The sequence below is a fragment of the Hippopotamus amphibius genome, chromosome 12, assembly GCF_030028045.1.
Source record: "Hippopotamus amphibius kiboko isolate mHipAmp2 chromosome 12, mHipAmp2.hap2, whole genome shotgun sequence".
Lineage (NCBI taxonomy): Eukaryota > Metazoa > Chordata > Mammalia > Artiodactyla > Hippopotamidae > Hippopotamus > Hippopotamus amphibius.
In genome coordinates this window covers 65173291-65186529 of record NC_080197.1, presented here as the reverse complement: position 1 = coordinate 65186529, position 13239 = coordinate 65173291, and the positions used below count along the sequence as shown (strand labels likewise).

The 13239-nt window shown below is 33.6% G+C and overlaps 1 protein-coding gene across 9 annotated transcripts in view; it reads left to right on the top strand.

Annotated features, from left to right (window-relative positions):
• PIK3C2G (phosphatidylinositol-4-phosphate 3-kinase catalytic subunit type 2 gamma) overlaps positions 1-13239 on the top strand; it is a 363004-nt gene that overhangs the window by 258181 nt on the left and 91584 nt on the right. For 8 of the 9 annotated variants that reach the window (XR_009048372.1, XR_009048371.1, XM_057701641.1 and 5 more), the window contains 3 exons: positions 6507-6696; positions 7200-7321; positions 11095-11203. Coding sequence is in view for 7 of the 9 variants with exons in the window: in XM_057701641.1 (XP_057557624.1) it covers positions 6507-6696; positions 7200-7321; positions 11095-11203 (421 nt within the window). In the remaining 2 variants the exon portion in view is untranslated. Of the gene's footprint in view, positions 1-3653; positions 3758-6506; positions 6697-7199; positions 7322-11094; positions 11204-13239 lie in introns of those variants that run through there. The other variant, XM_057701648.1, reaches the window with a different exon arrangement.

Genomic DNA, 13239 nt, shown 5'->3' with positions numbered 1-13239 from the left:
AATATTTATATCCTATAAAAAGGTGCATCTGTTCTAAAGCAGAATAGGATCTGTACACATGTTTAAGATGGGACCTGCGGCTTAAGAAATTTTATCTTATTGTATGCCCCTTTGGACTGTGTTCCCTTGATGCAAGAAATACTAATTTCTTTTTCCCGTCTAAAGGTTATTTCTATGTAAAAATTAAAGGATCATTGTTTTAGCGCCTTTGTGCCACCTGGGAATTCCATACTAATCTATTGGCTTATTTCTCTCTTAAAGACAAAGTTGAAAAACTGTTCATTATAAATAATCCACAATGAAAGCCAAGACTTTGTAATCGAATAAACATGAATTAGAATTTTTCATTTCTAATTCCTAAATGATGTCACCTTTGGTATGTATTTAACTTCTCATGGTCTTTTTCTTTTCTGTTGCCAAAATAATTTCACTGCTCACCTCTAAGGATGAGAAGATTAACATAAGGCATTCAGTGCAGTGCCTGCCAAAGGATATATACTCCCTAAGGGTTTCTGGTTTCTCTCCTTCAGCTCTTGTCCCAGTACATAGAACAATGCCTAGCAAGAAGAAGAAGTATTTATCAAGACTGCTTGGAGGATTTCCTTAGGAAATTTAAGAACCGAATCCTTCTAGGTGCTGCTTTAGACTTACAACATAAGGATACTCCAAAACATAATACAGCTGAAGCTGCCGTGAAATAAGAGAAATCAGAGAGCTGCCTCTTGGGTAAATCAGATCCTCGTAGAGGCCTGAAGCATATTGCTCTCAGGTCCCCAGTCCTAAATTGGGTCATATTTAATGACATTATTTTATCTGACCTGTTAACTCTGCCACTTAAACCAGAGATGGATTTAGGCGAAAGTCTGCCTTAAAACCCTAAGTTTATCATAAAAGCTCCTTCATCTCCAGTCTTCTTGCATCTTAACTGTTGGGCAATGTAAGAAGAAGGCCTGGACATAGTTGAGGTTACCTCAGAGCTTAAGATTTATGGTTCATAAGCCTACCTTCATGAGAAGTTAGTACATGCTGTCACCCGAGAACTTTCCACCCCAACACATAAAATATGCTTAGAAAATATTTGTTGAATGAGTGAATGAGTGGTAGGGTCTCTGTAAATCACGATTAGAATTATACTCTTACCATTATTATTATCGTCATGGCTTTAACTGCTGATGAGGAAAGAAATGAATGTTTTATATGGTGCTATGTACCATAAATTCATAAAGTCAAAGAGCATCCTTAGAAATAATGAACACTGTGGAAATGAATAATGATCAGGGTCATATTTTAACTTTCTTAGCAGATTTTGGCCAAGATTAATGTATAATAATGCAAAAATTTAGAATTTTTTTAAAGTCTAATACCAGAACAAGATAAATGGGCTTGAAGTTTTATGAAAATGAGGGGGAAATTAGTAACATTATTGAACTACATTTTTAACATTGAGGACATGGCTGATTTGTTGTAAAGAAGGCATTGCACGGTAACTTTGATAGATGCCAACCCAAAAAAGGAGCGTTTGATTGCACTCAACAGCTGTTCCTCTCGGAAAATTTTAGTAAGCTCAGAATAGATGGAAACTTAGATAAACATATTCTTTAAAGTGAAAAATTATAAGCATTCCCATTAATGTCAGGAAAAATATAATACTGCCTCTATCTCGATAGTAAAGCTCTATACTTAAGCTTTGTTATATTGTTATTTTCCACTTGAATAAGAAAACAAAACAATTCCAGATAATTTAAAAAATTTTTTGAAATAACAAGTATTAAGTACAGTAAGTAGTAACAAGATAAACATTCAAGACTCAGTAGTGAAAAAATTAGAGGGGGACCATTATATGATCACCTAAATAGATGTAGAAAATGTAGTTATTACAATTTAGAATCACTCATTGTTTAAAAACTCTCTAGAAATAGAAAGGAATGTCCTTAACCTATAGCTAAAAACCTACAGAAAACATCATACTTAGTGGTAAAACATTAAAAGCTTTTCCTCTGTAATCAAACAAACCAAAAAAGCCTGCTATCACCGCTTCCATTTAACATTGAACTGGAGGTCTTAGCAGTGCAAAGGGTGACCAAAAAAACTGTCATCATTTGCAGATAACATGACTATGTCCACGCACATTTCAAAAGAATATACAGTGTATTTTTAGAATTGATGACTTAGAAATCTACTCAGATAATAACAAATATTAGTTAAAATAAAATTTAGAAAAAGCTAGAATTTACAATTCACAATAAATCCAGCAAAAGATATGCAAAACATCCACAGGAAAAGAATTCTAAAATTATACAGAAAGATGTAAAATAAGGCCCGACTAAATGGAGAAATATGCTGTGTTTAGTGGTTGCATGTCTCAATACTGCAGAGATGTTGATTCTTCCTAAATTAATTTATAGTTTAATGAAATGCCGCTTAAATCCTTTCACATTTATTTTGTGTATGGATAAGCCTGGTAGGCTACTTATATTCAGGAGGTCAAAGGACCTAAAGTCAGGGAAAAAAACACCTGAAGAAGAACAAGGTAAAAGAATTTTCAAGACTTATTGTAAGTTCTAGCTATTTAAGAAAGTGTTGTATTAACAGAGATAGATGAATGGACGAGTGCAACAGAACGAAGAGACCAGAAACAAGCCTATTCATATATAGACCCTTGGTACTCAACAAAGTTGAATCAGTGAGGAAAGAATGGTCTTTGCAATGAAAAACAAAATTAGTTAAATTCATCATTGTACATCTATGCTTCTAGATAGATAATTTTTAAAAAATAGGTTTAACTCTATTTTTCTGAATTAGAGAGATTGTTCATTCAACAGATATTTTAGGGCCACTTAATATGCATGAGTTACCATAAACTTTTTCTTCCAAAACAATAGTACTAAGTTAAAAAAGCAAATTACATTTCATATAATTGTTATTTTTGACTCCTGTCTTATTTACTTCCATCTCATACAACTTCAAAATTCTTGCAAAATTCTTACAAAATTCTCCCCTCTTCCCCCTCCCCACTCTGTCAGCCACACTGCTGTTCTTTGCTGCCTGTTAAGCACCAGTCATCCCTCTCACTCTGAGCTTCTGGATGAGTTATGGTTTCTGCCTAGAGTTTCCTCTATCAGAATTTCCCATAGCCTATGCTCTTGGCAAGTTAAGGTTTTGAAATCATTCAACTCGTCTTTTCAGTGAGATTATCCCTGACCATTGTACTTAAAATTGCAACACTATTCCCTACCCCATATTCCCTCTCCCCAATTTCTATTTTAATTTCCTCTATGGTATGTGTTATTTTCTCAAATACTATTTTTTTATATGTTTATGTCATTATACTCTAAATTCTACATTATAAAAACTCTATAAGGGGAGACATTTCTATCTGGTTTTTTTTTTCATTGCTATATCCCAACATGCACTGGTCACATAACAGGAGTAAAAATTGTAGGTGTGTCTGTGTGTCTGTTGCTTTGCACAAGCGTGTAGAGAAAGCTCAAAAGAATACTACCAAACTGTTTGTAGTAGTTATTTTGGGGGAGGAGAATGGTAATGGAAGAAGGATGAAGGGGACTTTTCATATTTAATATTTTACTGTGTGGCTTGAATTATTTAAAAAAATCAAGTTTTTTAGTGTCCCTGGAATTTCTTCCATAAAACAGATCAAATGCGGTAGCAAAACCCTAAAATATGGACAACATCTACAACAAAACTAAGCAACAACGTATTCCTAAGAACCCTAAAATAGAAGCAGATGGGGCAAATCAAGTTACAAGAACTGTATAGCAGCATCTTGTGGGAGGAAGCTAAGGAAGCAACACGTTATCTGATTGACCTGAGAACAGGACTCCACAGAGCCCACAGGTACTCATTGGAAAGCTGAGCAGGCCCATTTGATAAACTGTTAAGCAGCTGAAACTGGGAAGGATTTTCACACACTTTGGTTCACAAGGAAGGTCAAGGGTTCCGTGGCAAATCTGAAGAGGTTGGAGAAGTCTATAAACGCTCAAAAGAGGCTGGTGCTTCCTCCCTAGGAAAAGTCCTACACAGAAGAGAAACTGCTGGAAATATAATCCAAATGAAAGGAGAAAGTTCATAGGAGCAAAGGAAAACCAAAATACAGAAAAAATTGTGGGCAAGGGGAGAAGCTAAAGAGATGTATCTCAGATGTATGAAACAGTATTTTTTACCACTGTGATACCAACAGAAAAGAGAGCTTCAGACCCTTGAAAACCACCTACTCCTTGCTGAAAGTGTAATTTTATACTAAAATGAGTAAGCAAAATGGATCATGTCTGAATGTCATACAAAATTATAATTAAAAAAAAGAAATAAAATATTTTTAATGAAAGTATACCAGAAAGACATTCCTAACAAAGGGATAAACTGTATCCTTGTATTTCAAATTGATCTAAAAGAAATTAAGAAAATGATAAAGATATGAGGAACAATATAGATTACAATTAAAGAAAACTCAGAGATGAGATGATTGAACCCCCCAAAAAATAGAAAATAAAGAAAACACGCTTTTATAAATAGCAAACTAGAAAGAACAGAGAAGAAAACAAAAACAGCACAACAGATAATATCTCCAGAGAAAAGAAGACGGAAAAAAAAAAAGGAGGACCTTTAAAACAAAAAGAAATGAAGAAAGTCAATAACAATCCAGTGTACATATAATGAAGTCCCTGAAAAATAAAATCAAAGTAATATATCAAAACGATGTTAAAACTAAATTGTATACTTAGTATTTTAATAAACACTAACATCAGAATTCAAGAAGTTTTCTGAAAAATGAAAAAACTTTGAAATTACATATTGCAAGGACACTTTGCATATTGAGAAAAGTGACACAGAATAACAAACCTGAAACCTATTTTTGGAAAAACTATTGGACTTTGAGGGAAAAAAATAAAAAACAACAACTTTCTTTAAGCATCTAGGCAAAAAGATTAAGTCATTTGTAAGGGAAAGAAGTTCAGCATGCCATCAGAGTTTTGGACAGTAATCCTTTATTCTAGAAGAAAATTAAATAATATTTTTATGACCCTCAAAAAAGAAAACATGAATGAAGGATGTTATGGCCAGCAAAATTGACTTTTGAGTATAAAGGCCACAGGAAAACTGTTATTAACACCCAGATCTCAGAAACTTATTTCCTTGTGCACTTCCTGAGGAGTTTACCAGAAAATGAGCATCAGATAGTCAAAATGACTGCAGGGATGTGACGTAAGGATTGGTAGAGCAGATAGTATTTAATGGCAGTTAGAAGAGAGACTGTATAATATGTATAGTAGAGATACCATATGATGTAAAAAGAATAGCTTTCTAAAAAATAGAAGTGGAATAGAAAGCAGATATGAAAAGTGGAATAAGCATAATGCTTGCTTTATTGTATTAACTGGAATAAAAAGGATAACACTGGAAATCAGATACTGGAGAAGAGGGTGCAGAGGGGATAAAGGGTATTTATTATACCATTAGAACACAATTGCAAACCTTCTTAAATACAAATAATAATAATAAAGCAGAGACAAACCAAAACCTAACCAAATAAATAAATAAAAAGACCAGAGTGAAAAGCATTTCAAATAAAATATGTTTATATTAAATATAGTATACTATACAACTTTCTTGTAAGACAGTGGACAGAGGAACACAAATATATACAAAAATAAAATTAAAAATAAAACAATGAAAGTTAAATCATAATTTTTTTAAGATGTTTAAATGTAGGGGGAAGAAGGGAGTAGCAAGTTCAGGGATAGATGTTGGGCTTCTTGGAATATACAGTGTTTTTAGATTTAACTTCAGGAATTGTGTAAATATTTTATTTTATTTTAATTTTTTAAAGATTATTTATTTATTTATTTATTTTGGCTACATTGGGTCTTCATTGCTGCGCGCAGGGTTTCTCTAGTTGTGGCGAGCAGGGGCTACTCTTCGTTGCTATGCGTGGGCTGCTCATTTTGGTGGCTTCTCTTGTTATGGAGCATGGACTCTACGTGCTTGAGCTTCAGTAGTTGCAGCACATGGGCTCAGTAGTTGCAGCACATGGGCCCTAGAGTGCAGGCTTAGTAGCTATGGCATACGGGCTTAGTTGCTCTGCAGCATGTGGGATCTTCCTGGACCAGGGATCAAACCCGTGTTCCCTACATTGACAAGCAGATTCTTAACCACTGCACCACCAGGGAAGTCCCAATATTTTAAATAATTATAAACAAATTGATTTTTCTAAAAAAGCATCCCTAAAATTAGAAAACAAACTTAAAAAGAGTCAAAATACAAATATTGCAATTACAGTTTTATATTTCACCACAAAAGTTTCTTTTATATTTGCTAACAGCTCAAGATGTGAATTTGAAGTTTGTAAAAATAATATTTAATAGCTGGACTCCAAATAAATAGGCATGGTCCTTGACTTTTTCCTCCACATCTAACACAAGGAAACAACTCTTAAATGAAATGAGTCAACCCAGGGGGATGTTATTATCTTTTCTTCTTCTTTTCTCTAGGAAAATAAAGGAAAGTCTGGAGTGTTTCCCTGTTAAATTGAATAACTTGATCCACACACTGGCACAAATGACAGCCATAAGCCCTGCCAAGTCTACTTCACAGACTTTTTCCCAGGAATCCTGTACACCGAGTGCAACCAGATCAATCCAAAGAGCGACAATTTTAAGGTTCAGCAAGAAAACTAATCATGTAAGTCTCAAGCCTGTCATCTTGACTTAAATATCATTTTATTACATCTCAGACTTCCCTTCACTATGCTACACATTCTTCTTTATACTATGATTTTTTTTTTTACTATGCAAATGAAAAATCAGATACAGTTTGAGCACAAGTGCTATTAAGGAGGATGTTTCAAGGAGAAGTCATAACAACCAGAGCTATTAGTGGAGAACCATCAAAGAGAACAGTTCCTGCCCTGTGGTAGACTGTAAATCAAGAGCTAATTAAAATGTCCACAACAAAAGAAGAGCAGAAATTAGGCAGTCGGTTGCCAGCACCTAAGATTATGATATCTATATATACCATGTTTATAAGTAATTTTGCCTTTACAAATTGCATCTCTTATCTTTTGTGATGATTTTTTTTTTTTTTTTACAGAGAGGTTCTTACTTTAGTTTAGATGAAACCAGACTTTAGAGGGTATTGAAGATTGATATTGCCATCTTCTGATTTTGTCTATTTGTTTTCTGCAGCTGTATCTAATCCAGGTGACTCACAGTAACAACAAAATAAGCCTGACAGAAAAATCATTTGACCAGTTTTCAAAACTTCACAGCCAACTTCAAAAGCAGTTTGCATCATTGGCGCTCCCAGAGTAAGGACTGTCCTCCACAGTGTTTTGCTTTCAGCACTTGTCCTTGAACATAAGGAAAAACTATGGTTATGGGATTCTTCTCTTTGTGGGCAACACAACACAGCATTCTGATTCCAGTGCCACTGAACCTGTCCCAGCAGAGTCTCTATTGCTCTCAGAGTGAAGAAACTTTTGTCTCATAAAACAGAACAAGGTTTTCAGTTTTGTTTGCTTTCAGCTATTTATTCTGTAGACAAAAAAATTCAGAACTAATTTTGCTTTTCATCAGTTATCAGGGAAATTGTGTTATTTGCCTGTTTTTAAATTTAATCTTTTTAGTGTTTTCTATAAAAATAAAATTGAAATTGAAAATGCAGAGCTAACTTGGATATATCTTCTCTTTTAACAAATAACTGCAATGAAAAGCTCTGATATATTTATTTGCTATACCAGAAAAATGTATCAATATCAGTTAGTATACAAGTAAAATTTATTAACATCAACTCACTTTTGTTATCATTAATTAACTTGGACTTGAGTTATCTAAATTTAATTTGTTGCTATCTTCATTTTGCAACCTTGAAAACCATTGCTTCGGTTCATGTTATGATGAAAAAATATTAAGCATAAACAAAGAATGTAATTGAAAATATGAATAACTTCTGTTCAAATAAACCTTCTAAAATTCGTCATTTAGAACTAGCCAAATTTAGGTTAGGGTATGTATATACCAGAGGTGTATCTTGACTTTAAAAAGATGAACTTCTTAGAAATTATGATATTTGCACTTAGGCCAGTCCAATGATATCTATAGTTTCTTGGTAACAAGGGATTAGTTCCAGGACCACTCCCATGGATGCCAAAATCCTTGCATGCTCAAGTCCTATACATAAAATGGTGTATTGCTTCCATATAACCAACCCACACTCTCCTGTATACTTTAAATCACCTCTAGATTACTTATAATACCTAATACAATATAAGTGCTATATAAACAGATGTAAATACAATGTATATGCTCTGTAAATAGTTGCTGGCATGCAGCATATTCAAATTTTGCTTTTTGGAACTTTCTGGATTTTTTTTTAATTTTTCGATCCACAGTTGATTGAATCTGCAGGTGGAGAACCTGCAGATAGGAAGAGCTGACTGTACCAGGATGTCTGTTGAGTAAATGGTGCTTTAACAATATGAGTGTTCATACCTGACCTGACATACTTTGTGCATGTGGATTTTTATTAGACTTTTAGGATTTAGTCACTTACCAAAATATAAATCTAAGCAACATCACCAGTAGGTGGAGAGATAGTGTGCATTATTGAAGACCAAGTAGTTCACATTCCTGAAAAACTATACTTGGAAATGTCACAGAGATTTTCAAATACAGATGCTTTACTCATCAGAAAGTCATCAGAGTAAGAGCATGTTCAGGAGACTGAGAGGGAAGGAATGTCATTGTGGAAACAAAGACATCAGCTTTAAGATTTATCCAAAAAAAAAAAAAAACCAACTAATATAATAACTGAGGAAAGGAAATACTGGCAAAAGAATTCAAAGTTTGACTGCAAATATTGAATTCAACATTAGTGGTTTCCATCGTACCCTACTAATTAATGATTTAGAAATGTGTTCATTCTTGTTAAATGGCCGTCCTTTTAGGTTTCAAAAATATCTCTGTTCTACTCTTTTCTCTACCAAATACATATTAGTATTGATATACCTTGTAAAACTTTAGAGTGCCAATAATCGCTCTCCATATGCCTCTTCTCAATTTTTAGCTTTAGTTAGGATTCTGCTTTGCTCAACAATTCCTGCCTGGTAATGGGACCTAAATTGATTTTAAAACCATTCAAGCAATGTGTGGAGGGGAGGAATATTTAATCCTTTGTGCCCTGAACAATATTTGTATGCTGACAATCCCAAAGGAGCTCAGGCTTATAGCAATGCATACAGATGTAGGATGAGGGCAAGATTTCCTCTGACTCCTAAATTTAGTAAGAGAAGCTCTGGGGACTCGAGTGGGGGGGCAGTCAAGGAAGGGAGGGAATACAGGGATATGTGTATAAAAACAGATGATTGAACTTGGTGTACCCCCCAAAAAATTAAAAAAATTTTTTAAAAAAAAGAGAAGCTCTATGAGAATTATGCAGACCCAATCTGGAAAGTATGATCAGAAAGTTAGAGTCATAAAGAATAAAATTCAAAGTAGTCATAGCATAAAACAGTGGTCTTCAGATCAGGCTGTTTGTACCTCTTCTACCTTCTGAGAATACAGAGGCATAGGAGTCTTCCTTGAAATTAATGGTCTTCTTTAAAAGTAATCTGCTTGACGAAGGTTGATTTCCTCTCCCTCTCCTACTTTCACCATTGCTCTTCTCCCAGCTATCCAGAATTTTATTTTGCTACACTGTTCCAGGGAGTAAAAAAATCTCTGAGGATCAAATAAAGGGCAAATCAAAACACTGGTGTTGGTATTGAGAAAGTGAATTACTCTAATAACCAGGTATCAAATTGTTTGCAGGTCAGGTGTGTCTTAATCTTTGGTGTGAACAAAACTGAGGGAAGACATGATAGTACCATCAGATAAAATGTCCTAAAAAATCATTTTCAAGAACTGATTACTATGTTATATTTGACGTATAACTCAAAGGCATTTTAAACAATTGAATGACATTACTAGAGCTGAGTTCCTTACTTCTCATGTATTTATTTACACACAAGATTTTTTAGTACATACATCTATAAAAACAGGAATAAAACGATGTTGAACTCTATTTTATTCTAGCAATAAAGAAAATTCATCCACAGATATGCAAGTTAATATTTAAAACCAGCAAAATCCATCCACTTATCAAATGTATTTCTATGTTTTGATTAATTATATGTAATACTAATTTTATGACAACTAAATCTGGATGAAAATTTTTAATACTTTAAGCCTTCGAACTGTAAGAGACCACTAAAAAAATAAAATGTCAACTATTTAAAACAGACATGTTATTTGGACTTCCCTGACATTTCCAACAGGAAGCAGTGGATGGGATGTCCTGCAGTTGTCACATACTTCTGTGTGTTTGCTGACCACCCCTCACCGTCCCTTTGCACCGTCCTTTGCCCAGAGGAAGGTCTGTACCAAAGAAGCAGAAGATCAGAGGAAGCTGCTAGATAGTTCCTAAAAAGATGCATTTAACCAGCAAAATGGGTTGCCAAACGCTACCCATTATCAGGTCATGTCCCCCAATAACTGGTCTTAATGTCTAACCCATCAAGATGAATCATCAGATATGAAGAGGAAATTCTGCAAGCTAGACCCCTGGGGAAAGTGGTACTTTGTTCCGAAAGACTAAGACCAGATGGAAGCATATGTCACTTGGTAAAATGTTTAATTTAGTTAGTGTAGCAATGTCCCTCATGAACCCAGAAGAAACAATACCATCTGACCTTTTTGAAAAATTATGAATCATTAAACTTCAGAAAGTATTTTATTAATCCCCCACCTGTCTTTAAAGGACAAAATGTGTGGTCTGCCATAAATACAGTAAGAAGGAAAATATATATTAATTTAGTATGTTAAATTAAATTAAATTAGTATTAATATTAATGACAGTTAAAGTAGCACAAGTGACCACAGCCATGTTAATAAAACTCTCAGAATTAGCCATGCTGTCTATGGTTTTTTAAAAAATGTTTTCATTGGCCCTTCCATCCAATGCAGCTATAACTTCATGAACAACTTTAAGACACAGATACCAATTTTCAAACTAATGAAGATATACTTTTTTCTTTTAAAACAGGTTTCCTCATTGGTGGCACTTACCTTTTACAAATTCAGATCACAAAAGATTCAGAGATCTAACTCATTACATGGAACAGATATTAAATGGACCGTATGAAGTTGCAAACGTATGTTACAATTTACTTTTATATTTTTACATAAAATATGGACTGTTTATGTATTATTGCTGGGAATGTTTTTTAAATACCTTATGATAACATTTTTAATACTACATTTATTCAACAGATGTACAAATTAAAATTATCTTGTCAATTCCGTGCAAAAACCAATTGGAATTTTAGTTGAAATTGCAGCTTAATATCTTTTAATCTATTATCATATACCTATTTAAGTTTTTAGAATGCTTTCTCAATAATATTTTATTGTTCTGTGCATAGAGGTCTTAAAAATATTTTGTTATACTAGATATGGTACTTTTCAAAAATCCTTTTTCTGTTTTTTCACCAGTATATAGATAGCACTGATTTTGTATATTGACATCTTACTCAACAATCTTACTAACTTCACTTTTAATTCTAATACTTTTCTGTATTGTTTTTGAATTTTCAACTAACAATCATATTGTCTGCAGATAACAAGTTTTTTTTTTCTTTCTAATATTTTTTATATATTAAATTTCTTTTCCTTGCTATTTTGTGCTCTCTAGGGCTTCCAATATGTATTGAATTGAAGTGGTAATGGTGGATATACCTATGTTATTCCTGAATCCAGGGAAGAAATGTCTAATATTTCCTCATTAAGTATGTAGGTTTTGTGGGTACCCTTTATTATTTTGTTTCCTTCTATTCCTAGGTGGCCAATAGTTTTCACAGTGAAGGTTGAATGTATCATTTTTTTTTCCTGAATCTATTGGGCTGATCAGTGATCACCCAATAATCCTGCTTTTTCTCCTTTATTCTGTTAATGTGGCAAATTACACTGATGAACTTTCTGGTTTTAAACAAATGTGTGTTACTAGGATACACTCTACATGGACGTAATATATTATCCTTTTTATGTATTATTGGATTTGATTTAACATTTTCTTTAGTGTGTGTTTTCATCTCTGTTTATGACAGAGATTGGCCTGGAGATTTTCCTTCTTATAAAGTCATTACCAGGTTTCAGAATCAAGAACATAACATTAGTTGCAAAGAGTTATTGTTTTTTCCCTACTCTCTGGAAGAGTTTGTATAAAATTGGTTTCATTTCTTTAATTTGTAAAGTCATATAGGCCTGGAGATACCTTATTTAAGAGTTATAAGACATTTCACATTTTCTATTTCTTCTTTGGTCTATTTCTTAAGTTACATTTCTCTAGGAATTTATTCTAATTTATTGGCATAAAGCTATTCATAATATCCTTTATAATCTTGTTAACATTAAAGGATCTAAAAAGGTATTCAGTCTTCAATTTCTCACCCATATGTCCTGATCCATACTTCCAGAGGAATAGGAATTTTCCCAATCTTTGCAAAGAATGAAATGTGGGATTTATTGGCCCTCTCTTTTATATTACTCCTCTATTTCACTTATTTTTTATCTTTATTGTTTCCTTCCTTCTGCTTCCTTTCTAGTTATAACCTCCTCAGATAGTATTTAACTTGTTTATTTTCAACCTATCCTCACTTACCCATTTAAAATTCTAAATCCTCTCTCCCAATCAAGATTTAATAGCACCCCACAAGTTTTTATATGCAGTATTATGTTTTCTTTATCATTTCTTAAAAATATTTATAAAATTTTCACTGTGAATTTTCCTGGACCATGGATTAAGTCTGTTTCACCCACTTGAGTTTTATGTGCTGTACTAAAAATATATATCTATATCTGCATTCATAAACTTAATAAGTACTTATTACTGTTGTTTTATGCACTCAATATTTGATTTTTTTAAACTACTTATTTATTTACTTACTTATGTATTTATTTATTTATTGGCTGTGTTGGGTCTTCATTGCTGTGCACGGGCTTTCTCTAATTGAGGCAAGTGGGGGCTAATCTTCGTGCTCAGGCTCTCATTGTGGTGGCTTCTCTTGCTGCACAGCATGGGCTCTATGCACACAGGCTTCAGTAGTTGTGGCTCACGGGCTCTAGAGCACAGACTCAGTAGTTGTGACGCACAGGCTTAGTTGCTCCATGGCATGTGCGATCTTCCCAGGCC